Below are 25893 nucleotides of genomic sequence, written 5' to 3'. Positions count from 1 at the left end.
TGCGACACTAAGCAGATGATGTCGACATTTGTGACGGATAAATCGCATGGCGGTTTGCGCTCGGGCGCCGGCTCATATCTACGTGTGAAATGGATCCGGCGTTTTTTAAAACTGTCTTTTGGGTCAAATGAATGCATTCTTTTCTCCATCCATCAATCCATATTGACATGAAGAGAAGAACCTCAAAATGATTTTCTTTCCGCTCTCTAAATCGTTAGCAAGCAACATATCGGAAATAAAAGTATATGCTCCTGTTGCGGGAAAAGATGAAAAAGGTACGTCGTGTTAAACGTCGGTTCTTTTTTTTATGACAAAATATTGAACAAAATCTCGGTACGAAGGATCTCGGAGGTGGCTCTGCTTTGTAAACAGCTAGCGGGACAAGAGGGAGCGGGGGGGTGACGGGGAGTCGAGAGAAAAAGCATCTAATGTGTCTGCCGGATGACTCTGACACTTTGTGACATCCGTGTCAGGCAAGCAAGACGCGAGTCTCCCCGCGGGCGCCGCTTGCACTCACTGCTGGCAAATCACCAGAAATGAGTGACGGTAAATGTCTGCTTTGCACTTGATGTATCGCCGTCGCCCTAATTATAGGCAGCGGCGGAAAGACGGCCGTAAATCTGCCACGTAATGGGATGCAAATAAGACAAGACGCTGCATAAAGCGCCAGGCGTTTATTTAAAAGTCGGCGTGATGAGTGCAGCTTTGGGCGTGATGAGGCAAGGACGCGCAGGGTGCGCCGGTGATCGGAGACCGCCGCCTGACAGCCAACAAATTTCCACGGGCTTCGACGGCTGCGGCGAGGGGGGCGGGGGGGGACGCGGTGTCACGCAGGTGCTTCGTCCCGGGCGGCCGACACTCAATCATTTGTTTCCGCTCGTCGGAGTCGGACGCGGCGGAGCCGAATTAGACTCTGATGGATGATTTGGAGATATTGACCCGAGAAAGCGCGGCGCGCCGTGAGCCATCCCGGAGAAAAAGGCTCATAAAAAGCTGTCGCGATGACCCGGGGCGTACCTGCTCCAGACCTGAGTGAGAACAACCACGTAGCTGTTGCTAGGCTGCGTGGCAGCATCCTCTTTTTGGCTCCAGGACCCCTGCTATGGAAGATTTTATTTTATTTTATTTTGAAGGAGCTTCATGCTGGCGCAGCCGCTTTAGAGTGCCTCATGTGCGTACCGGCGACTGACGAGGCTGAGTAGTAGTTCCGCTCAGTCTCATAACGCATAACCCGGCAGAGAAAACGTTCAGATCAATGAGTACCTCCATCAATCGTTTCAAAAGGTGCGATGCGTCTCTCTCTCTCGAGCCGCTTCGCCCGCCAAGTTTGCCGCACGTAACGCTTTCGAGATCGATGCGTAATCACGGCGGCGTCCGCCAGTCGATGGTGCTCCGCCCCGCGTCGCCCCAACATTTCAAAGTCATCATTGAATTATGAAGAACTCGTGAGGGTTCATCGATGAAGTGAAATTTAATCTCGGGGCCGAGTACAAACGTATTTATCGGGAACGTGGCACTTGGCTCCGGTTTGTTGGATAAAACGCGTAAAACGGATCACGCGGAATGACCGTAGCTCCGCCGGCAAAGAGGTCACATCGGGACGCTCGTTTTGGGAAGTGCTCTTTTTGGTCGATTTTAGCATGTCCAGACTTCCTGGGGTGTCTGCAACAACGGCAAGGGGGATGAAACACAATGCGCAATCAAAGATGGCCCAACCGAGCGCGGGCCGCGTTGATTGGGGGGAGCCTTCAAAATTGTGGCAAAGTTTGGCACATTCCTGAAAGAATGACGCGGTTGCCGTTTTGTTTTTCACCTCAAGGCAAAGAACGTGCGACACGCTGCTACCGTGGTTCAACGCAAAGCGTCTGTCTTGTTTTTCAAAGCTAGCGCTTTCCCTTCACCTTTCACCTTCTTACGCTCGCAGGAGCAATTCCCTGTCGCCGAGTCTGGCGCAAAGATGCGAGGAGGCCCGTCATTTCAGGACGCCGCCCGTTTCCAGAGGAAAGTCGAAGCCGCCGTCCAATCCCGCGGATGCGTCGCGAGCGTCCCGTCACGTCTACAAGCACCTGCGGGAGGAGGAGCCAACTGAAGCGGAGTCCTTCGGCGGGTAAAACTTGCATTTTCCTGGGTCCGTCCCGCACGTCTTCCGTTGGCTTGACGCATTAAGATCGGGTCGGGTTGGATTTACGGCCTCCCCGTAGGCCGAAGGCCTGGTCTCGCGAGCCCTCCTTCAGGTCTCGCTGTCACGACTCATCGGGACAACCGGGTCCATCCCAAACGCTCAACGGCCAAATGGCATCTCGGCCGACGTTCCGGCAGAGATTCAAACCCGGGCCAGTGTTTTGATTTGGAGTTGGATCAGGAAGAGATAGAAAGACAATCTGCCAAGTCTCGTGGGAGCTTTCAAAATAACCCGCGCGCACAGTTTCTGAAAATCAATGGCTACTACTTGTTTTTTGTTGTTTTAGCTCGTTTTGCATCGGCCCGCTAGCCGTCGCGTTTGGAACCGGCGACGAGATTCCAATTCCCTATGAAGCACGACGCACCGACTCCAGAAGGGGGGGATTGTTTTGGCTCGGTTGCCCGAGCAAGCCGGGGGTGCTTTTCGGCACGTCGCTCACAATCCGCCTAATTTGCTGTCAGCCCGTGCCACTTTATCAAAGACGGCCGTCATTAAAGCGAGCGGCGGTGCGCTGCGCTGTCCCTCGCCACGCTCCCGTTAGCAAGTCGGTCTGATTGAACATCACGGCAACTCCAAAGATAACGCTGCCTGCTGACAAACTCTTTACGTGACCTATTTTCAGCCTTTTTTTTTGGAAACAAAGCTCCATGGCACCGAGCAGTTCTCCATCCTGGGTCTCCCCAATGGAAGTCGGGGCCTTTGTCTCCATTTGAAAGAGAATTAGTGCCAAATGTGCTCTCATCAGTCACTCAACCGACACTCGCCGTCATGTTCTGCCGTGCTTCTGATGGCTTTTGCGCGAGTGCTCTGGAAAGCCAGCCTTACTTTCCGCCTTCAAATTTCATGGACCGGATCTAGAAAAAACAAAAAACAAAACTCAACCCCGGTTACTCGATATGTCCGCTCGCTGCGAAACAAAATGAACTCCAGGCCATTGAAGGTCAACTGCTGAGGTGAAGACATTTGGATCTGATTCGCCATCAGGGCAGTTGCGCTCGGCGATTGCCGGCCCTCGAGCCGGATTAAGTGACCTATATCTGGACTGAGCGGCAATACTAACGCCGAGCTTCGGAGCGGCCCCCACTCCTCCCTTCTTCGCAGTTGCCATGGATACACAGTCTCCTCTCTGGATAGCAGTGGTGGGAGGTAAAGTGAGGGGAGATTGTGACGATAGTGCAGCGAAAAAAAAAGGGGGTGGGGGGCTAGAGACGAGACGGGGCTCGAAACTGGGGAAGCGCCCCTCCACATTTTCCCCATTTCCAGACAACAAAACCCCCGCTGAGCGCTGTCACTTTTATTATCTAGCATCAAAACATATTTACCCGCCGCAGATAAGGACAGAACTGACGGCAACTTTGCAACGGCGTGTATTTTTAGATGTCTTTTGATCTGCCGGATTTACCTCAAGCTTGCATTTCCCCTTCGAATACCGAGGGGACCGCCGAAGTAATTCAATTAGAGAAACTTGGTTATGCTACAAACAGTCTCTGAAGGCTGCCAATAACAGTGGCTGTCTCTAGGGGGCTGGGGGGGGGGGGGGGGGTTAGGGTTAGCATTAAGTGTGCCGCGCATGAACCGACTTCTCTGCTCCTGATAATTTCACGATGATGCGGGATGACTCGCGCGTGCAAGTGAGATCGCTCCCGGTCAGGAGTCAAGATCATAACGGCTTTAGAATCGGGATGGGCGCCCCAAATCTCCGCCGACAATCACGAGTTGCGACCCCGCCAAAGCAAAATTCCGTGCGGTGCCACGGGCTATCCACAAAATACAAAGACGACTTAGGAGAGGAAATGACTGAGGATCATTTGTGGTTTGTCGAAGAGAAGCGGCTTTCTCAGCGCGCCCCCGCTAATCTGATGATCAAGGTCACGACCGGCCCTCTGATTGCCATTTCATTCTCTCCCTCCCCAAGGTGCGATGCCAGCGGGGGAAAGGTCGGCGCCCTCCTCAGCAGGACCTCCGACTTTGCCGCGAGAAAGGGATGGACCGAGGTGCCTTGCACTCGCCTGGATGAGGGAAGCAGCCCCCCTCCGCCCTCGCCGCGCGCCCGTTGCGTCCCCATCATCCCCTCGCTGCAAGCGCGCGACCTCGAGGGGAGGCGCGTGGATACGACTGAGCAAAACCCGGGGGGGTGTCGCGTCCCCGCCGGCGGCCCTTCCTCTCCTCCTTGCCAGAGCGCCCCGCCCACCGCCGCTCGCCCTCAGACGCCCTCTTCCTCCGCCATTGAAATGACCGCAGAACTCGATCGGGCATTCAAGCGGAAAAACCCCTCTAGTCCCTCGACCGAGTCCTCGGGTTCTCGCGTCACCCGCGGGGGTGCTACCGAGGTCGGGACCGGACAAAGGAGCTGCCGCACCGCCGGAGAGCGCCCGGGCACCGCAATGCGAGGTTTGAAGACGCCACATACCGCCATCGAGAGCCCAAACGGCCCCTCGGCCATCTGCGGAGGAAACGGAAATTCCAGTTGATCGGATTCAAGTTTCCACCGATTCGGTCCCGATACTCTTGCCGTTGGGTCGGCGGGACCGTCTGTGGGGCCACGCGGACCGATATCGGAGGCCGTTTGATAAACTGATTGAATTGCAAAGGACGGACGACAAAAGAAGAAAAAGGAAAAAAATATGTCGGATCATTACGGCAAACGAGCCCGAACAAGCACACGTTGTGAATAATGTCAGTGGGAGCTAAACCGCAACAAAAAAAAACAAAAACACTATTTAAAGGGAGCTTCTACCTAGAAACCAAAATAGTGTGTCTCAATGTTGTTTCTCTATTGTCAAGAAATTATACGGTATCCGTCATCTAATATATGTCACATAGACGTATATATATTTGACATCCAATTGTGACAAAATAAAGACAAAGATAACAAGCGTGGGGAGCTTTGGACATCTCGAGTCCTCTTTTTCCACCCAGATCACGTCAACCTCTTCCGAGGAGTGCAACGTGCCCAAAGAAGCCGGTCCCATCCCGCGCATCTGTTCCGACACGCGAACAAACCGAACGGCGGTGTGCACGATTCTCAAGCGATAGCGTGCGCCTGCTTTTTACCGTTTCAGCCCTCCTTGTTTTGTGATGCGTTTGGGCAACGAGCTCGCCACGACAAAGTAGGAGAAATTGTTCTGTGTGGCCTGTCAAATTTAAAGTCCGCTTTACAGGGACCCCAAGTCATTCCTCTTGAACCAGAAAGTAGCCCGCTTGCTAACAAATGCCAAATGTTTTATATACTGTACGTGTGTGTGTGTGTGTGTGTGAGAGCACATATATTGTACTTTTAGGAGGCAGGGCGATAAGAGACGATGCTTGTTGAGTTGACTCTGAACAGCAGACTCCAAATGTAACGTTCTCGTCACCCCCACACGAGCCGAGTTTGTTGGATTCGGGCCCAACAAAGCAGGTCGCCGTCGACTCCCATATCAGCGCAGCGCTCGACTTGAGAGGAATGCTAACGCGGCGGGGGACGGCGAGGTTTCTCCCCCCTCGCCAGATGGTCTGAAGATTATAAAGAGGATGGCAAGATTTCGTGTGTGTGCGCGCGCGCTGCTGCAAGACTTGTGATGATGTCCGCAAACCCTTCTCGCCAGCTCGTCTCCCACGCGAGGTTTCAGGAGACACTTTCACACGCTCGTCCTTTTCAAACAGACGCAAATGAGCCGCCGATTGAGAGTGAGTGACACTGACGAGGCTCTCCCGCAAGAGGCGTCGGCGCCGCGACCGCTATGATTGCCGGGTCAAGACCCCCCGACCGGCGTCCTCCGGGGATGCCGAGCCAGACGGATTTTGTCACGACCTCACACGACGGCTCCTTTGGTCTCTGCTTTAATCGGACGTTCCCGATACGCGAGCTGTCACGCTTTTATACTCGTCAGAGTTCAGGATGAGGCGAGTCTGTTGAGGAGTAAGGGGAGGAGAAAAAATAATTTTTGTGCAAGTTTCTTGTCTGATTCCATTGATTTAGGTCTGCCAGCCGGTTTGCTAGAGGAGGAGGTATGCAAAGTCAAGCGGTTTTCAGGGGTGGCACTTGAGGCAACCGAAAGCTTCATGATAAACGTCGGAGTGGGCGAGCCGAGCGTCTGTTTTGGGGCAGGATGCTTTTGTTTGCAGGAGCAGAAGGATGGGACGACCTCGCTGGCGGGATCTTGGCTCTTCACCGGGAGCCCAACCTGCTCCGGACTCCAGGTCCGAGATCAGAACTTTTGCCAGAGTTATACTTGTTAGTTAAAGACTCCAGGACGCTTCATTGAATCTCAAATCTGATTGGTAAAGAGGAGAACCAGACATTTCAACGGCGTTGTCTTTTTTTTCTTTCTGAAGGCGCCGGGACGTTGACGGAGGCCGTGCAGCCAAGACGCACGCTCCGAAACGAAGACAAAAGCCTCTTGGAAATAAAGGCAGGCAATTTCAGCTAAGTTTGAAATACAGGTCAGTGCTTTGGGTCGTGTTTAGGCTGGCTTTGAAAATGATGGAGGCTCAATGGAAAAGTAGAAAAGGATGGCATATCGCTGGCATCCAGGCAAAACCTCCGATGTCACCATTTGCTCAATGTTTTTTCTTTTTAAATAACTTTCGCCGGGGTCCCCAAACCTTTTTCCTGTGAGGGCCAAATCACTTTTCCGGCGTCACTTTGTAACAAAAAGTACTCGATACTTTGCAGTCATTGGGCGGTACGACTGCGCGATGGGACCCTTACGTTACGTTACGGAAAGTCTTTCCATACCTATTTGTCACGTCCTTGTTTATCGTAGTTGCTTGTTATTGATGATACTAGTGTAGCCTGTAGTACTGGAGAAAAAAATATATGTATATATATATTTTTTTTTATACCCTTTTTTGTATTTTCTTTCCCTTCATCCCTATCTAACACGAGTCCCTTTTATGAGCTCATCTTTTGGCATCGCTGGCTTCACAAAGTCCTCCCGGGGGACTCGTTTCCTTCTTTAAAAGCCTCCACGAGTGCCGAGCTAAATCAAAAGCATTTGCCATAAATGGTCAGTTCGGATGGGTAAAGATTTGTTGGACAGATGTGGTTTCTTCCACGCACAATAATGACTACAGCATATGGAACTTATCCTTCCTGTAATGAGGCCGCAAATTCCCTGCCTCCTTGTGTGTGTTTTGCCGGCTGTTGTTTTTTTTTCTGTGGGGGGAAAAAAATATATTTTCACTGCAATAGAGCCGCGTCCAGGAGTGTGTACATCACCTCATTCGCATGCATGATTATTTTTTCTTGGGGGGGGGGGGGGGCGACATTTTTACATTCCTTGCTTTAGTAGACGATCCAAATTAAAGGACGAAGCCTTGTTGTTCTCCTCCCTTCCAGACTATCGTACATATTGATTGTTTGCCAACAGTTTTAAGTTTGCCGGCATAAAACCAAACAAAAATGATGACCTTTTACCTACTCAGAGGGCGTGCGCTACGCTATGACATATTCTTTTGTATGAATGAAGACATATGATATGGCTACACAACCCTTTTCTAATTTGATTTGTAATTTCTTATTGATTTGCATGATATCAGTTGTAGTGTTCACTTCATTGATGACCTTTACATAAAATAACTATTTTTGGACCATTCGGGAATTCGGACGACGACGAATGACAGCCAGAGGAACCAGACCATCAAGTCAGAAGACCCCCGCCCCCGGGCTTATGTGCGCTTCATTCTTCGCAGTCGCCACCCCGGCCCAGTTCAATGGTAATGGCGTTAGACATTATTAGAACCAAGTAAGACCCAAGGTTGACGTTCTTATAACAAAAAAAGGTAATTTAAAAATATTTTTCTTTAAATATCTAAAAGTATGGGCGTTTAAAGGACACGACTTTTGCATCGCGTCGCAAGCACTGAGCGACTGACGTCAGCCCTGAAGAGGAAGCAAACGCACCCGGCCGTCGTTGCGGAAGTGACGCCACGGCGCTGCAATTCAAATCGTTTGAGGAAGTCGTTAAAAAAAACAAAAAGAACCGACATCGGAAGGACTGTTCGGACACAGAAAAGAAGCCACTCTTCTACCCCTGCGTGAGTCTATTTGTGTGTATGTTTAAAATATTAATAAATCAGCAGCAGCGTTTGACCTCATATGTACTATCAAAGTGCAAGGCGAACATTTGAAGCCATGATCTTGCAACGTTTGGTTGCTGACTAATGACCGATGCCTTCTTGTTAGGACGGCTCGCACGTTGAATGAAATAAAAAGGGAATACAGTACAGTGCTTGGTGCATGCGCAGTTGCTAAAACGACTGATGAGCAGACGCTTTAAAGGTATTTTCAGATTGACACTGTATCCCCTTAAAGAGAGAAGCGCCATGACATCCAAAGGGGCAAAGGACACCTTTGTTGCCAAACTGGGTTTCAAATCCAGCAGCTCTGCCTCCAAAGCCGAAGCCGAAGTGGAGCGAGTCAGGAAGGAGAACGTCCATCTCAGGAAGAAGATTGACGAGCTGGCCAAACGACACATTAGGCCGCCCGATGTGGACAAAAGCAAGCTGCTCGAAGTGAGGGACCGGGGACGCGTGGGGGGACGTCTGAGCAATCGGCAAAATTCGCTCGGTGCTGGGACAGTACTGTATCGACTGCTTCGATCTCCCCTTTTTGTGCTGCTGTTTTGCAGAGGATTGTTTCGCTGGAGACTCTTCGTGAGAGGAACAATCAACAGTTGCTGGTCAAGGAGCAAGAGTTGGAAACTGTGAGGCAACAGCTGGCGGCCAAAGGGGGAGAGGCACGTATCTAGTGCAGCTTGCACTGCAGTATTGCAAAAAATTGGTCCGCCCGCATCCGTGCCAAGTGCTGAATCGATATTTCCTTCAAATGACCTCCATGCGGCTCCTACTCCGCGTGCCTATCGGTTAGATTGGTAAAGTGGTATCATTGTGTGAGTATCGGAGCATTTTTGCGAAGACGACTACAGTGTTCCCGAAGAACTAATCTGCTCACCGTGCGGGTTAATTGCAGCCCGATACAACGGATCTTTCATATGACGCCTCGTGAAATGTAACCGCCTCAGGTGGTGGCGGCGCTGCAGTCCCAGCTGGAGCAGCGGCGCAAGGATGCGGAGCAGAGGGACCTCCACGTCCAGAATCTCTCGCGGGAAACGGAGAACCTGAAGAACAAGCTGGCCACGGTGTCCACCCGCTGTCAGGCCCTGGAGACGCAGGTGGCGGTATGTTGATCCGTTCATGACATTAGGAATCCTTTTTGGGGGTCATGTACATGTGTGCGGTATTTTTCAATTCATAATATGAAGATGAGTTTACATTTGAGCAAATTCAATTTTGATGACTAATCGGGCAGCGCTTCAGCCAGCGGGACATGTCCTCTTAATTATCCTCTCTGCTTGTAAAAGAGATATGGAAAGAAAAAAGTGAGATCGTGTTGGTGTTTATTCCTCCTGGAAATGGGAATTCCTGACAGGCTGCTGGCTCTTGTGCCCCCCCCCCCCCGCCCCCCCATGTATTTTATTTATTTATTTATTTTACAATTTGCTATGAAGAGGAACATCCTATTTGTCAATGCCAGCGTCCGGCTTAATTCATTTAACTGCAATTGCAGATGCGCTTCTAGCTCTAACCACAAGGCGGCACTGTTCGTCCTGTGCTGGCGTTGACGCGGGCTTCCCCCCCCCCCAGCAGCCTGCAGAGCGTCTGTCAACACATCAACGCCGGGCAACACCAAAACACACGGGTGTCTCCACTTTGTTGTGTTTGTCATGTTTGATTTTCGTCAGGTTATAAATAGGCGCCAAGTGTGCGCTTTCTGACTCATGCTGGCGTTTTAAACGGCACAACACCCCCTCTCTGAAGGGGGGGTGGTGGAAACGGCTAGAAATGATTTCAAACTACATGTAAAATAAGACGATCAGAAAATGAAAACGCTTCATGCCTCTGTCACTTTTTCCTTTTCTTTTTTTGTCTTTGTGTGCTTAGAATGGACCGGCGCCCTCCGCAGACTTGGCCTTGGTGCGGGATCAGCTGAGAGACGTGAGTAGCCCCCGAGCTGGCCAACGCGGGCGCCGAAGGCCAAAGAAAAGTACAAGTGGGACCTGTCTCCGGCAGGCCCTGGAGAAGAACCGGCAGTGGCTGGTGTACGACCAGCAGCGAGAGGCCTTCGTCCAGTCGGTCCTCGCCCGCTCGCGCGAGCCGGAGCGACGGCCGAGCCGGGCCGACGGGCGGGACTCGGCCTCCCCCGCCGCCGCTTCCGAGGGCTCGGACAAGGAAGCGCGGCTCGAGAGCCGCGAGGAGCGGTCCGCGTCGGCCTCGCGGGAAGATGAGCTGGCCGCCGCCCGGCGGGAGCTCCTCTCGCAGAAGGAGCTGGCGCTCAAAAGTCAGGCCGAGCTGCAGCGCCAGACGGAGCGCGCCGCCCGGCTGGAGGAGGAGAAGACGGCGCTGCGCCGGCTCTTGGACCGCGAGGGCGACCGGCTTTCGTCCCTGCAGAGCAAGTACGAGGAGAGGGCCGAAGAGCTGGAGGAAGCCAGGCTGCGGATGCAGACGGAGCTGCTCGGCAGCAGGTGCCGCGCCGGAATACGCGGCGCCGGGAGGAGTTCGGTCCTCCGCGGCGTTTTGGCTTTGAAAAAGAAAAAAAAAAATGCCGCCTTGTTTTTCAATGTAGGCACGCCGTTTCCGAAGAACGGCGGCTGTCCTCGGAGCGAGCCGACAGGATGAGAGCCGACCTGGAGAACCTGGAACTCAGACTGGAGGACGAGAAGGAGAGATCTGCCCAACTTCTGCTCCAAGTAATTGAACCCTCTCCCGTACACGCAAACGTGCACGCCAGTGTCGAAAATGAGCACGCGAGCTGAAATATGGACTCGGATCCAACAGGTCAACCTGCTGCAGAAGTCTCTTCTGAGCCAAAATGAAGAGCAGAGGAGGATCGCGGCGCTGGAGCAGCAGGTAACGTCGCAACAAACCGTTCGCGTACACGGCCGCGGTTCATGAGTGGAGGAAAAAAAACAAACGACTCACCCAAACAGGAGCGTGTTGTTTTTGCAATTCAGAGCGCCAAACGAGAGACAGTGGCAGCTTTAAACCGATTGATCATTTGGGTTAGCGTAACGATCCGTTGCAAAGAAGGCGCTTTTGGAGCGGAGCAGGTGGAAGCGGGGTCAGGACGACGCGCGTTCTCCACCCGCTTTGATGTGCTCCGCAGCAATCCAACCGATAGCGTCGCACTTTTATGGAGTCGTCGCACGCGCCGTATTTCCGCATTGGTTGCCGCGGAGCCGCGCGAACCCCTCGGTCGCTCGCGCTCTGCCGGGATGCCGTCAAGTTGCCCGACGCCGCAGGTGGAGAAGGCGACGCCTTCTGTCCCGCCTATCCGGCGGAACGCACCTTTTGCGCTGGGCCGTCCGAGTCGAGTTAGCGAGGCTTCCCCTCTTTTCCGCCCCGGAAGATCCAGCTCTCCGTCCAAGACTTTGAGAAGGAGAAGCTGGACCGTCAGAGCGTGCAGCACCAGCTTCACAAGGTCCTGAAGGAGCTCCGCAAGGCCCGCGATCAGATTGCCAAGCTGGAGTCGCTCGTAAGTAGCGGGGGGGTGTTCAAGCCCAACATCCAAGAGCCGTTTGCCGCAGCTCTCTTTCCTGGCTTTCGGCCTTTCCGTGGCCCGCGCAGAAGCAGCCCGACGGCCGTTTCTCCGAGCCCGGCTCCTACGGCGGGCGCTCGCCCGCGTCGCCCTCCAAAGCGGGCGGCCTCCTGGACGACAGCTTCCTGGAGTGCCCCCGCTGCCGAGCTCACTACCCCACCAGCCGTCACCGGGACCTGCTGGCCCACATCGACTTCTGCTTGGCTTGACGCTTGGGAACGGGGGGAAGCGCTTGAAAATCAGGAAGCCCGCTTTTGCTCTTTCAAGGAGCGTCTGTTTTCGTTGGACTTCCCGCTTCAAGCGTCTTTTGCCTTATTTAGTCCTATTTATTCTTTCGGGTGTTTCTTTTCCAGTGAGCTGATGACTTCTTTGGATCTTTTTAAGCTATTTAGTCACGTGATGACGTATGATTGATTGCAAGACGCCCATCAGGATTCAGCACTCCAAGCCGCCGCCGTCATTTTTAAGTCGCTCATTCGTCCGTCATCGGCACCCGGATGGGTTTTTTTTTTTATTCGCGCTGCTGCTGTGGAAATCTGAATAGACAGGCAGCCGACCTTCACCTGCGGTGTTGGGTTTTTTTTTTAAATTCCACCTCGACTCGTCATGTCCGCAGCCCTGCGAGGCTGCAACCAGATTGCGTTTAGTTAATTCCTTGTGCTCAGCTATTTAAGGCAGCGGCTTAGTCCACTCGATCGAGGGAAAGGTGTCTCGGATACCCCCACCCCACGCCACCCTTTGGCAATGTGACTTTGGAGGCTGTTGGGGTTTTTATTTTTTTAAGGAGTGGGTGATATTCATCCGCTGGTGTGAAAGTCATCTGATCATGTCTCTGTTTTTTTCCCCCTTACTGTACCGCTCGCAACCTGCGCAATAAAAACGTGAAACAACTTCACCGGATCTCTGCGGGCTTTTCTTGCGTAAGCGGCCCCTTTCCGATTCGATGCGGACTTGTTTTTGTCCTCCTCGTTTCCATAGTGATGACGATGCCGCGTCCAATGACCGAGTAGCCGGCGGGTCGAGCCGCGCGCTGTGATTAAACATTCAAAGGAACACTTTTCAATCGGGTTCGGAGGCGAAGGCAGGAAATTCTTTTTTGCACCTCGCAACCCGAATAACAATTTCAGCGCGATAAAAAGGGAATCGGCCAACGGTGTGCATGTTTTATTTCACAAAACTATGATCAAGTACGTCGAATGAAATGCGTACCGGTGACGCTGTAGAATACCGAGCCCGATGATTAGCCAAGTCCGCTTGTGAACGGGGAGGCAAAAATGTCGAGGCACTTCACTTGTAAACATGGTGGGCGGACTCATCCCGCGGGGTGCTCGGCCCGACTTGAAAACCAAACGCGGTTCTGTCAATAAAATGCGGCGTTTGCTAACATTGCTTTTCTCTTTAAGTAGACACGTTTTCCCGACTGCGGCCTCCGTCGGCGATAAGGAGAAGCTTCGTGCGACCGGAGGCTAACGTAGAAGGACAACCGGGGACGTCGGAAAAGGGTAACGGCGACACTTGTGGCATTTTCTGCTTTGTATCGATCAAGCGATAGGCTGTCGTTGGTTCGACTCGAAACGGAGGAAGTCGAGGGAGCCGCCGCGCCTCCGGCGGGGGCTTCAATAAGCCTGTTGCTGGGTGGGAATAGATTGACCGCTGGCCGTGCAGAAGCCTGTGAAGCGGAGACGGAAAAGGGAGCGTCAAGCCCCGAACGCGGCCCGTCGTGAAACGCCGCCCCGGAAGCGCTTCTCTGGTTTTTGGCCCCGCGCCCGACTCACCGTTGTGCGGGACGCGTCTGTACTTGCCCAGCAGGCACAGTTCTCCCTTCTTCTGGGTGACCTTGGGCTGGTCCTCCATCCTCAGACCCGTAATGTGTCTGGAGAAGATGAAGGAGTAGCTGTCCAGACAGCTGCCGTCCCCGTCGACCAGTCGGCACGAGTAATGGACGGCGTAGTTGTCGTAGTCTGTGTCGATGACCCAGTGGTTGTCATCTGGAAGGGCCAAAGAGCGCGGTCGGGGTCATTGCCAAAGATCTCCGCTCCGCAAACCGCGACCCTCGGACGCGGGGTCGACAGACAAATGGGACGTTGTTTCGCGCGTCGGTCCTTTGCGACCGAACCCCGCGAGGCAATGTTGATCTTTTACGTGGGGTCTCCCGATCGGCCTTTGATCGCATCGGATCGAATCGTGGTTGCGGCCGCAGCTTTGGCAGGAATGACGCTCTCCGTTTTCACGGACGAAGCCCTTCGCACTCGTTCGCGTGAAAGTAAAGCTCGATCGCTTCGGTCCGGGTCGGAAACTTACTTCCGGTCTGCAGGTAGGCGGCCGCGCCCCAATATCTCATCCTGAATTTAGCCGGCTCTCCGGTTTCCTCGAAGGTGGCGTGCATGAAGGCGCACGTATCCCAGTTGCTGGGGTCCGGACGGAAGGACGTTAGACACGGTCGCGGACGCGCCGACCGAGACGACGGGACGCGCTCACTTGAAAAGGTTGACTCTGCCCTGAGCCGTGGCGGTCATGGCGCCGTCTTGGGCGACGACGAACTCCGCCACGATGTTGTCGATCAGGAACAAACCTTCGGGGTCCTTCTTCGCGACGGCGTACCAAGTCCCCGCGTACTGCGGACACAAGATGGCGCGGCGCGCCGCGCTCGGTCAACCGCGCGGCCCGCCCCGTCGCGGGAGAATCCCGTCGGCCGGCGCCTCACCCTGTTTCTGTCGAAATTCTGCACGACCGGAAAGTTGGACACTCGGCAGTCCTGCGCCCAAGCCAGGGCCAGGAAACACAGGGACAGCGCGTATGGCAGCATTCTGCTTTGAAACGAGACGGACGGCGACGGCGTTTGCCTTCACTCGAGTCGAAGATCCCAGACGGGGTCGGCAAAGAGTTGAAAAGTGACACTGGTTTGCATGCGCGATCGATACCTACCTCGCGAGCCGGCGCTTGGAAGTCAGCTCCCGCCGGCGAGGTGCTCCGGGGGGCTTTTATGCTGTCGGCGGCGGTTGCGCAACGACTCGCGGAGACCGAACCTCCCCCGCGCGGCGGCGCATCCCCAAAGCCGGCCTTCCATTGGAGCAAAGTCGGACGCGCCCGCGTGCCTCGGTCCACTGCGGTGACCCCCGTTGGGCCGCACGTGTTTCTCTTCTTCGCTCTTATCTCATCTTATGAAAACACCCGGCGGGGCCCAGCAGCCGCATCTGGGGGCGGGGGGGGGGGCGTCCCGTCCGATATTGATTAACCTGTGCGGCCCCTTTTAAAAACAAACAGCCCCGCGCGCTTGCGCAAAGCTTCCGTAAGACCCGAGCGGGTTTTGACTGACTCCGGTCGTTGCGCCGACTTGATGAAATCAAAAGTCGGCTTGCGTCTGAGCGGACGACGCCGAGATTAGGCAACGGCGATTTGGGCTCGCCGTCCGGCACGTTTATCGCCTTGTCGCGCACTCAAACGCTCTCGCGTAAACAGCGGAGGACAGCGCGCCGAAACCACGTGCCTGCCCCCCGCCCTCCTGCTCACATTGTTTTTCGTTGACGAAGCCATGTCCAATTGGATGTTTTGCAACATCCCCCCCCCCCCTGTCTTCCAACTCTTCAAAAAAAAACAAACCTCTGCTCCCCGCGTGACCCGAGGGCTCCCTGCCGATTTTCCGTCAAATGAATAGCGGCTGGAAGGCGTCCAAAGGCGAGGGCTGCGTTTCGCAATCGTAAGCGTTGGCCAGGAAGTGAGCTCTACTTTTCATGGGGGAATGGGGGGGGGGGGGGGGGGGTCATTTTATGCAATCCAATGTATCAACTTGGCTGGAATCCCGCCTGCCATCCTTTAGGGAGTTAATCATGCTTTGCGTTGGAGAGTTGCTTTTTTTTCCCTGTAAAGTTTCCAACATTGTGATTAATGTGTTCCAGTTGTTGATACCCGCCCCCCCCCCCCCCTCTCCGCAAAGACGTTACGAAATTGAATCGAACAACATCGACCCGGGCCATCTAGTTGCATCTTGGTGCCAAGGGAAAAAAAGTGAAGTGAGTTGAGGAGCTTCATTTTGATCAAACTATTCCCTGTGACATTTTTGATGGAACTTGGCCGGCTGGGGTGGCACGACAATGGGATCGTCTCCCGGAAGCCAAATCGACACAGACGACAGGATTGCGGCGAATCTTTGTCTCATCGATTCCTCCGCGTCTGATTTACTCGCAGCGTTCCTCGCGTCCGCCCCCGCACCTCGCGTAGCCCTCCCTCGGGGAAGCTCGCCTTAATCTGCGCCCGCTAAACAAATGAAGAAAGAGAAAGCCGCCGCTTGTCTTGCCAGGCGGCCAACGCGCTTAAGCGGGTGCCCCCGCGGGGCGGGTAATAATAGCCGGCCGTCTTTGTTTAGGTCTCGGGCGCCGGCGCCATCCTCTTAATTGGCCAATTTAAACTCGGAGGACGGGGACTTTCGCGACGACTTCATTATATGCGGGCTCTGCCAATTAACAGTGGCAGACACTACATACGTGCCGGGCCGTTAAACCTTGATTAAGCGCGCCGGCGATATTTGACGCAACCATTGAGACTCCGCACTGTTATACTTGTCAAATTATGAAGCGTAACAAACCTCATCCATCTCATTTTGTAGCATGACCTGTCATGCAAGTGCATCTAAAATTGCAAGAACAAAACACGCAAACATTGTCTGTTGGCTCGTTCAAGTGCAATTAGTCAATCTCATAGCTGTACTTGCAAGCTTTGTAAAAATAAAAAACAACTTGAGTGTGCATAACTCAACATCTCTGACAGTTTGCTGAAAGCTCTCCAAGCTCTGAATTCCTCCGCTTGGATTTGTTTTCATAATTGTGCAACCTCTGTGTCGGGATTGGCAAAGTGAAACAAAAGTGCATCTCGCGTTGTCCGCCTCAGGAAAGCTCACCAAATGAGGTCCGTATGTCAACAAACAACCCCCGCCCCCCAAGCTCGAATTTTCAGTGGCGATGCTAATGCTATTAAAGTCAGCTAACATTTGGGAAGGCTAATCGAGCCTCGGTACGCTAACATGGCCTCGGTCACCTTGGCTTCGCTCATGAGTGGCTCGGCTGATGCTTTAGATCTCGGCTACCAATTTGTTTGGAAAACGTTTTAGTCTCCCGTTTCAATAGATGATTTAAAACCACTTTGTGTTGGTAATTGATGAAGTCATTTTGTTGAAATAGGGAATAGACATGAAGACTTTGACGCACCAAGAGTTTAGTGCTTGCCTAGCGTTTAAAAAGCACAGCTAAGTGCTTGGTCAAATGTAAATTCCTGAGTGTTGTCGTTGAAAAGGATGCCCAGCTGTTATTCGATTGATACATGCCTTCCGTTTTCATTCTGCATTTCATGACTTCTTTTGTGTTCGCGTTCGGTATCAATTGGAACGAGCGCTTCAAAGGCCTCTAAAATTCTCCGTAACAAATAAATTGAGGAAAGAAATTTTGATGACTAAAGTCCAGGTCGCACAGCTCCCCCCGGCGCTATTTTTCCTCCGAGTTTTTCGGGCAACCGACGCGAATCGAAATGCGGATGAATCCACCCGAGGTAGCCGACATTTTGAGGACATTTTGTCATGTTGCTAATAGCACGCGCTTAGCTGCAAGCTAGCTCTTTTTTTGCCGTCTCTCCTCTTGCGCGTCCAGATATAAAATGATCAGTGGCGGGATTTGCCGGGGTTAAGGACGCTTAGAGCGGGGCTTTTAATGGCGTGACGTCACATTAATTAGCGTCCGCGTTGATCCTTTCAGCCTCTAAGCCTCGGCGCGTCCCGGGACGCCGTCAGTGACTCCCGTCGGGCAGCGCGGAGGAGGATGCATTGGCCCCTCTAGGACTTTTTTTTTTTTTCGGAGGGGGGTGGGGGTTTAAATTCCCTCACAGGTGATGCTTCAATAGGAGGACGAGACAGAAGCTGTCAAAAGTTGTGAGAATGGCAGATAAAGACAGCGTGGAGAAATATCTGGACAACAACCCGCAGTTTGCCAAAGAATATTTTGATAAGAAGGTGCGGGCGGAGGCCCTGAGCGCCGCCTTCGCCGCCACCGTGCAAGTGAAGGACGCGGCCTCCTTCAAGGATGTCGATTCGGTGCAGGAGGCCGCCATCATCTTCGATCTGGTGCAGGCCATGCAAAAGCAAGGCGCGGTGGAGGAGTCGCTGCACAAGGTGCTGCGGCGCGTGGCCCTCATCCTGCAGGCCGACAGGGTCGGCTTTTACCAGTGCAGGTCCCGCAACGGAATCCCCGAGCTGGCCACGTCGCTCTTCGACGTCACCCCGACGTCCAAATACGAGAGCAACCTGGTGCACCCCCAGACCGAGATCGTCTTCCCCCTGGAAATGGGCATCGTGGGCTTTACCGCCTCCTCCAAGAAGCCGCAAAACGTCGCCGACGTCTCTCAGGTGAGAAGCGCCGGTCCCTTGCCATCGGCGTTGCGAGCGCCGTCGCCGTGTAGATGTCGCGTGAAGGCAGGCTGGAGTCTCGATCCAAAAGTCGAGGTCACCTCGGGACTTGGAATTTGATTGATTCGTTTTGACTTGCGAAAGATGTCGCATCTCTCTTTGCGTATCACGCAGGGGGTGTGCGCTTCCTGTTCTGTCCGCCGGCTAATGCTCTGAAATGGGCCGTAAAAGGGGAGCTCGGGCTCGCCCGAATGCGTCTTGGGACCGTTTTGTTGATTTCGGCCACAAATATGGAAGGTGACGCCTCAGTTTGTCTCCGATAAAATACCGCCGCCTGCTTCATCATCACTCGGAGGGCGCGATGCCGTCGGTTTCCGCGGAAAAAGTCATTCCAAGCTGCGATTAATTCCGGGGCTCGTCATTCACCGTCGTCCGTTATCAAGGTCGAGTGCCGACTCGGCGGCGATTCATTCGGGAAGCGCGGCCATGAATTGCGGAGCGGGCGGCGGGAGAATTGGGTCGCGTCCTTCATGAAATCGCAAACGGACGACTGATGTCAAATGTTCCGCTCCCCCCCCCCCCCCCCCCCCCCAGAATAAAAAATTCTGCGACTTTGTGGACAAGCAGACGGGCTACAAGACCAAATGCATGCTCACGTACCCCCTGATGGCTGACAAAGAGTGCCTGGGGGTGGTCGTCGCACTCAACAAGATCGGAGCGGCTCACTTCACACCCGAGGATGAAGCGGTGAGGCGAAACCATTTTTCCGCGGCTTCCGCGCGACGGCTCTAATGTGTCCCGGCGCGTGGCGCTCAGCTCTTCCACAAGTACATGACCTTCGCTCAAGTCATCGCCCTGCAGCATCACACCGCCTACATGTTCAACGTGGAGTCCAGGAGGAGTCAGGTAAAGCGCCCATCCGAGCGATTGTCGCAGAATTTGTTGTCTCGTCTGTTTGAGGGGGAAGACGTTTCATCCGCGCTGCGCATTTGACAAGAAAGTTGTACTCGATGGACGTGAAAACTTTTTTTTCCTCCATCCCGTCCAGGTGCTGCTCTGGTCAGCCAGTAAAGTTTTTGAAGAGTTGACCGACATTGAGAGGCAGTTCCACAAAGCCCTTTACACGGTGAGGATCTACCTGAACTGCGAGCGCTACTCCGTGGGCCTCCTGGACATGACCAAGGAGAAGGTCGGTCTTGAAGAACACACGCGGGACGCCGCCTTCAGAGCGTAACCTCCAATTCCGCCCCGATTAGGAATTCTACGACGAATGGCCGGTCAAACTGGGAGACGTGGAGCCGTACAAAGGCCCCAAAACGCCCGACGGAAGGGTACCCAACCAACTCTTCTCCACCACGCAAACCGCTGCTTTTTGTCCACATGCTCTTATATTTATCTTTGCTTCCCCCCCCCCCCCCCAGGAGATCATCTTTTACAAGATCATTGACTACCTCCTGGAGGGCAAAGAGGAAATTAAAGTCATACCGTGAGTGGAGTCGACTTTTGTACACAGATTCGCACACGTGGCCGTCCGTCTATTTCCAAGGCCAAACGTTCCCCGGGAGAATTAGCGGCGCTTGGTGCCGAGTTTCAACGGGAATTTCATTTGTTGCAATATTCGGTCGGGCATGAACACAAAGTCGCGAGCGCAAAATCAAACGAGTTCTTCTTTGTCGGTGTCATTTCTGAAGGATTCCGTTCGGAGGTGACCGATTTGAACGGAGGTCCGTTTGTTCTCGTCCGCCATGAATGCGTCCTACGGGGAAATCGGAGAAATTGAATTCACGCGTTGACGTTTTCGAGTGGCATTTGGCCGCGGCGGTGCAAAACGACGTTGTCCCATCGCCGCGAGCCGCTGTTCTAAGTTGCTGTTTCCTTCTTCCCCGTCAGCGGTCCTCCCGCCGATCATTGGGCTTTGCTTAGCGGACTTCCCACCTACGTGGCGGAGAACGGCTTTGTAAGTCCCGCCGCGCGTATCGATGAGCAACTGCAGCCGATGCCAACGTGACCTACCGTTGGATTATTTGCCGGGAAGATTGGAAAGAGCGTCTTATTTGATCTTTTTTTTCTTTTTGGCAGATTTGCAACATGATGAACGTGGCCGGAGATGACTACTTCACTTTTCAGGTGCGTATTCGGAGGGAAATTTTAAGCTAGCGGGCGTTTGCGGAGGCCGCCGATACCGTCTCACATGGAGTAAGTCCTCCTTGGCGGTAGTCGGCGCTATACCGCGGAAGTTTGACACACTGGTGACTCATCGGTCTTTCCCGTCAGAGTGTTTGATTCTATTTGATTGGTTTTCGATGCGGGCGAGGACTCGGTACGGAACGTAGCGCGCCAGCGCGACGAGTCCGTTGTTTTTGTGTCGCGTCAACGTCGCTCGCGTGTGCGCTCCAAACCCAGAAAGAAGCGGTGGACGAGACGGGTTTCGTCATCAAGAACGTCTTGTCTCTGCCCATCGTCAACAAGAAGGAGGAAATCGTGGGCATCGCTACTTTCTTCAACCGCAAAGACGGCAAGCCCTTCGACGAATACGACGAGCAGATCACCGAGGTGGGTCGCCATCCAATCGTGCCCCTTTTGCTTTTGATTACGGGAAGCTTCATTGGCAGCGTGGCCGGGCGTCGTTTATTTCCGGTCTGGTTTCCCACCGTCGATTCGGAAAAGGGCCGCGCGGATCGAAATTGCCGCGCGGCGCACACGAGCGAGCCGTTTCATCCGCGGAGGGGAAAGGGAGCTCCCTGGCGTGGTCCTCCCTCCTCTTTGTCTTGTATTGTGGCGGGGATTTTCTTTTTGACGTCCCGCGCCGTGCAGGCGCTGACCCAATTCCTGGGCTGGTCGGTGCTCAACTGCGACACCTACGACAAACTCAACCACATGGAGCACAGGAAAGACATCGCCCAGGAGATGCTCATGTACCAGAGCAAGTGCACCTCCGACGAGCTGCAGTCCATCCTGGTAAGAGCTTCGGCCCGCGCCGCGCCGCGCAGGCCCGAAACCTTCAACTTTTTCTTTTGTGTCGCTTTCGACCCCGCACGCAGAACACCAAAGAAAAGTTCAGTTGTGAGCCGGAGGACTGCGACCCGAAGGAGATGTACAAACTCTTGGTAAGACTGCCGGCCGGACGTCGTCGTCGCCGCTTGTTAGCATGTTAGCGTGCCGCTTTAGCCGTTCAAATGACGAGGGACATTTGAACGGCTAAAGCGGGGGCGCCCCGGCTTTTTGGTCCGAGGGCCGTCGTTCGGACGCGCGGCCGAGATTTCCGATGTCCCCTTTGGCGTCGCAGAGAGCGACGTGCCCGACGGCCGACAACGTCAACGGCGAGAACTTGTACTCGTTCGCCTTCAGCGACTTCCCCGTCTCGGAGTTCGACCTCATCAAGGCCGGCATTCGCATGTTCTTTGAGCTCGGCGTCGTGGAGAAGTTCAAAGTTCCCGCAGAGGTGAGCCCGAAGCGCCGCCGCCGTCGCGCGGATGCTTCGGCGTCGCCGCCCGTCCACCGCGCGTGCTCATTTGGCGGCGTGGAAGGAGTCAACGAGCCCTTCTTGATTTGCGTCCTCCTTCAGACGCTGACCCGCTGGATGTACACGGTGCGGAAGGGCTACCGCTCCATCACCTACCACAACTGGCGGCACGGCTTCAACGTGGGCCACACCATGTTCTGCCTGCTCCAGGTAGCGACCCCCCCCCGTGCTTGCGTGCGTGTAGATATCCAGAGATTGATGACACCTCACTCGGTCCTGCTCGCGCAGACGGGGAAGCTGCGCAAGTACTACTCGGACCTGGATGCCTTCGCCATGGTGGCCGCCGCTTTCTGCCACGATATCGACCACCGAGGCACAAACAACCTCTACCAGACCAAGCAAGTCCTAACCTGTCACCGCGCGTGCGCTTTTTCGCTCCTTTCTGAGTGGCTGTGTTGCGATTGCCCGCCTCCCGTGCAGGAGCGCATCACCTCTGGCCAAACTTCACGGCTCGTCCATCATGGAGAGGCACCACTTGGAGTACAGCAAAACCCTCATGGGCGAGGAGGTGCGAGCGGTTGGCTTCCTGCATCCCGTCGCTCCTCGCTTCCTTTTCCAGCGCTTTGTTTCGTCTTTTGCAGAGTTTGAACATCTTCTGCAACCTTCAGAAGCGGCAGTTTGAGACGGTGCAGCACCTGTTTGACGTCTGCATCATCGCCACTGATCTGGCGCTTTACTTCAAGTGCGTTACGGGGGAAGCGGCCCGTCGCTCGGCGCAATGTCGGGAAGGCGCCGTAGTTGTTCTTTCATTTTGAATGCGATCGTTTTTCTTTCTGGCGAGCGTGATACGGCGCAGGAATCGTTTTATTCTTGACACGTTGGAGTCGTCTTCAACATATTGAGTGTTGCTCCTTTTGCCACCGCGCGCGCCCCCGCAGAAAGAGAACCATGTTCCAAAACATCGTGAACGCCACCGAGCCCATGACGGATGAAAAGGAGGCCACGGCCTTCATATCCAACAACCCCACACGAAAGGAGATCGTCATGTAAGGCTCATGCGGCGGCCGCGCTTGTCTTTGTCACGCCTGACGTGTCATTTCATTGGATCCCCCCCCCCCCCCCCCCCCCCTATCCCCATCCGGACCGGCTATCCGTCCCCCTGCTCTCGCCGCTCCAGGGCCATGATGATGACCGGCTGCGACCTGTCCGCCATCACCAAACCGTGGGAAGTGCAAAGCAAGGTGGGCGGCTTGCGCGGCCTCCCGATCGTGTCGATAAAATGCGATCCCGGGGCCGGAAGTGGATTTCTATTTTGCCCCAGAAGAAAAAGGCCATTTGTCCCAAAAACAGAAAACGGGCAGCGCAGCTTTGACAAAACACGTGTCCTCCTCACCGATGATGTATGTGTCATCTGCTGTTGTCATTTCTATACAGCCGCAGTGCAGAGAGCGCCGGGGCTTCCCCTTGCGATAATATTTTGCAAAGGATGTTTTTTCCGACACCCGTCTCACTCTTGTCTGCGTTTCCAGGTGGCACTGATGGTCGCCGCGGAATTCTGGGAACAAGGAGACCTGGAGAGATCCGTTTTGGATCAACAACCGATTGTAGGCGTCCAATTGTCCCCGCCCACGTTTTGCGCTCCCCGCTCAAAATGGCTCTTTGTGTGATTTCCAGCCCATGATGGACAGGAACTGCGCCGAGCAGCTACCCAAGATGCAGTGCGGCTTCATTGACTTTGTGTGCTCCTTTGTGTACAAGGTAATGAGTTCATTCGCGGCGGTGGCGTCGTGTAGCGAGAAGGCGGAAAAGGGATTTGCGCAAAAAAGTCGCGGGGAGCCTCGTCGCTCCCACCCAATGCAGAATTGTAACTTTTTACCCATGCTACGGTGGCACTTGTTCAAAAAACAAACGACTCCAACCATTTGTTAATCACAACAGTATTTGGCCTCTGCACTCAAACTCAAAAGCCAATCCTCCGTCCGTGTCGTCAGGAGTTTTCCCGCTTCCACAAGGAGATCGCGCCCATGTTTGACGGCCTCAACAACAACCGCGCCCACTGGAACGAGCGGGCCGAGGTGTACAACGCCAAGATGAAGGCCATCGAGGACGAGAAGAAGAAACTGGAGGAGGAGGAAGCCCGCAGAGGTAGCGTACACGTGGCTATTTTTCCAAGAGAAATATTTAGGATACAGAGCATGTTCAGATCACGGGATATCTATATAACAGCTAAATGTGACCTCGCCGTGTTTGCTTTGAAACCCGGGCTCCACCAATTAACCCGGAAATGCAGACCTCCGTCGCCCTGCTGGCTTTATATTCTATTCACATTTCCTTAATGTAGCATTAAAAAAAACAAGGAATCTTGCCACAAAAGCATTAACATTCTTGGATAGTGTTACTCAAAAGAAAAAAAATGCTTATTTTCTTCCTTTTTTTCTTTTCTTTTCTTCTGCCTAGCTGGTGGCGGTGATGGGAAGTCAAAAACATGCACAATCTGCTAAATTCTACATTACGGACTACAGCTGGACTGGTTCGAGCTTCTCTCTGGATCTATAAGCAGGTCTGGTCTCGACCACTTTTTTTTTTTTTTTGAAGTCTGACCTAGTTCCACCCGGATTAGCAACCCCAGGAGGCAAATTTCCAAAAACAATGATGAACAATAGGAGAACTTTCAGGACAAGTCGGACGATGGAATCATTTTTTTCTCATGAGAAAGCTCTTCTTCTTCGGACGGCATCCATGGACGTTATCCCGTTTATGCTCGCTGGCCAATTAGCACGTTGAGTCGCCTTCGGTTTTTTTGTAGCTTCAAATTGCTACTAAAAGTCGTCCAATCGGAAGACAAATGCGCCCCTTTTTAACATACGGCCAGGACATATGCCGTTTCAAAAACAAATGGACAACAGTTAACATGTCAGTGTGTCCAAAACATTCATGAACGTTTGTATGATTGACCACGAGCAAAGAAAAGTTAGAAACATGAGGGTCCCCAACCAGCGGTACCGGGCACATCGACGGACCCGCGAGCTGTTCTGTCGGCATATTTGCTCCATCGGACATGGCGGAAATGTGCGCCGCTCGAGTCGAATGATTTGAAACTCAAGTGGAAAGCAAGAAAAAAAAAAAAAAAAGGCGAGCAGAGTTTGCACAGCCCGCCCACGTAAACGTTAGCAATTTAAGTAGCCGGCAGCGATCGATGGTGTCGTTTGGGGCACGGCGCGGTCTCGTTTGCAAGTAGCGAGGCGTCATTATTCTTCCCGATTGGTCCGTTTCTTAGTGGTTCTCTGTTATTTGATTTGATTCTGCATTTGTTGTACAGTAGAATAACACTGTTTGAAATGAATGGAAAAAAGATGTGAATAAAATGTTTCATTACTCTAATTATCTTTGTCGTTAGTAGCGCAGCTTTAACAATTGGCGATTTAAAAGCAACGGGAAAAAAAGGGTTTGCCGGTCGGTCGGCGAACAACATGTACTTGTCTCAGTTGGTCCGTGACGGCAAAAAGATTGGAGACCGGTGCCGCGGGGGGACAGGGGGGTCGACTCGCCGCGCCTTATCGATATATCCCGTTGATTATGTGACAGGCGCATCGTGTTACCGATCAGGTCAAAGTCCGGTTTCGGTGGCGCAATCCCCGCCTGGATGCCGTAACCGGGTCGCCCTGCACTTTCCCCGAAGCTTCCCCCTCTTCCTCTTACGCAATGTTTTCACCTCGAATCAACATCGATCAAATGTTCCTAATCCAATCAGGGGAGCTTTACACCTACCTGGAAAGCGCCCCCCCCGCTTCTCAAGGAGCCAAAGAGGCCCGCGTCCAAAATGGCATGACTCCCCATCATCGCCCCCGCGAGCGCTTTTCGTGTCTGACCCGTTGTGAGGGAGCTGGAGGTGTCACTTCATGACGCGCCCCGAGGCACGTCAAGGTCGGACAAAGAACGATGACGATCGGCGGGGCTTAGCACAAACAAGCGTGCCTTCTTAGGTCGCGTATCGTGCGGGGATCTTAGCCGCTCCAAAGCTGGATGAGCCTGGCGCCAAAGAGGATCGGCGGATTGCTTCTGATATCTCCGCCCGATTCAACACCGTCTGGCCGCGTTCGACATCCCGTAAGGCGACGCTGCCGTCGTTCCGAGATAGAGTCCGCCAAAAAAGCGGGCCGCTGGAAATGTTCCCATTCTAAAAATAGCTCAGTCACGCTAGCGTGCCGTCCAAAGGTTTTCTTGCATCTGCGCTTGCTCAAATAGGACCGATGCTAACATGCATTCCATGTTTTGCACAT

The 25893-nt window shown here is 53.6% G+C and overlaps 4 protein-coding genes across 9 annotated transcripts in view; 3 read left to right on the top strand and 1 right to left on the bottom strand.

The window, feature by feature from the left end:
* Positions 1-5058, top strand: part of nrg3b (neuregulin 3b) — a 50290-nt gene extending 45232 nt beyond the window's left edge. For both annotated transcript variants that reach the window (XM_086138931.1, XM_086138930.1), the window contains exons 8-9: positions 1925-2107; positions 4098-5058. In XM_086138931.1, the coding sequence (XP_085995057.1) occupies positions 1925-2107; positions 4098-4653 (739 nt within the window). In that variant the 3' untranslated portion in view covers positions 4654-5058. The remainder of the gene's footprint in view (positions 1-1924; positions 2108-4097) is intronic.
* A 454-nt stretch (positions 5059-5512) lies between these two features.
* On the top strand, positions 5513-12657 carry cep55l (centrosomal protein 55 like). 4 transcript variants are annotated; one of them, XM_086138154.1, is made up of 13 exons: positions 5513-6364; positions 6500-6607; positions 7790-7882; positions 7985-8203; positions 8481-8680; positions 8797-8904; positions 9190-9345; positions 10109-10162; positions 10238-10620; positions 10791-10914; positions 11003-11074; positions 11574-11699; positions 11792-12657. In XM_086138154.1, the coding sequence occupies exons 5-13, from the start codon at positions 8492-8494 to the stop codon at positions 11969-11971; spliced, it is 1392 nt and encodes a 463-aa protein (XP_085994280.1). In that variant the 5' UTR covers positions 5513-6364; positions 6500-6607; positions 7790-7882; positions 7985-8203; positions 8481-8491; the 3' UTR covers positions 11972-12657. The 4 variants fall into 4 exon arrangements, with proteins under 4 accessions (XP_085994280.1, XP_085994281.1, XP_085994278.1 ...); XM_086138155.1 differs by having other exon boundaries at positions 5515-6364; positions 10238-10689; positions 11467-11699; positions 11792-11942; XM_086138152.1 differs by having other exon boundaries at positions 5522-6364; positions 10238-10689.
* Positions 12658-12911: 254 nt separating this feature from the next.
* Positions 12912-14848, bottom strand: rbp4 (retinol binding protein 4, plasma). 2 transcript variants are annotated; one of them, XM_086138157.1, is made up of 6 exons: positions 14688-14848; positions 14467-14569; positions 14241-14377; positions 14064-14170; positions 13538-13750; positions 12912-13431 (listed from the first exon to the last, which is right to left on the bottom strand). In XM_086138157.1, the coding sequence occupies exons 2-6, from the start codon at positions 14566-14568 to the stop codon at positions 13379-13381; spliced, it is 612 nt and encodes a 203-aa protein (XP_085994283.1). In that variant the 5' UTR covers position 14569; positions 14688-14848; the 3' UTR covers positions 12912-13378. The 2 variants fall into 2 exon arrangements, with proteins under 2 accessions (XP_085994283.1, XP_085994284.1); XM_086138158.1 differs by having other exon boundaries at positions 14467-14572; positions 14688-14789.
* A 2677-nt stretch (positions 14849-17525) lies between these two features.
* On the top strand, positions 17526-24994 carry pde6c (phosphodiesterase 6C, cGMP-specific, cone, alpha prime). Its single transcript, XM_086138151.1, has 22 exons — positions 17526-18150; positions 18745-18897; positions 18967-19056; positions 19199-19339; positions 19407-19481; positions 19572-19636; positions 20041-20107; positions 20230-20277; positions 20554-20703; positions 20965-21108; positions 21192-21257; positions 21437-21592; positions 21716-21823; positions 21902-22011; positions 22094-22181; positions 22255-22355; positions 22552-22659; positions 22791-22854; positions 23143-23217; positions 23288-23371; positions 23605-23758; positions 24071-24994. The coding sequence occupies exons 1-22, from the start codon at positions 17683-17685 to the stop codon at positions 24112-24114; spliced, it is 2559 nt and encodes an 852-aa protein (XP_085994277.1). The 5' UTR covers positions 17526-17682; the 3' UTR covers positions 24115-24994.
* The last annotated feature ends 899 nt before the right edge of the window (positions 24995-25893 follow it).

The sequence above is a fragment of the Hippocampus guttulatus genome, chromosome 19 (assembly GCF_054856545.1).
Source record: "Hippocampus guttulatus isolate MCC_2025c chromosome 19, RoL_Hgut_1.0, whole genome shotgun sequence".
In the NCBI taxonomy this organism is placed as follows: Eukaryota; Metazoa; Chordata; class Actinopteri; order Syngnathiformes; family Syngnathidae; genus Hippocampus; species Hippocampus guttulatus.
Note: the sequence above shows the minus strand (reverse complement) of the source record. Positions and strands in the feature narration are given on the sequence as shown.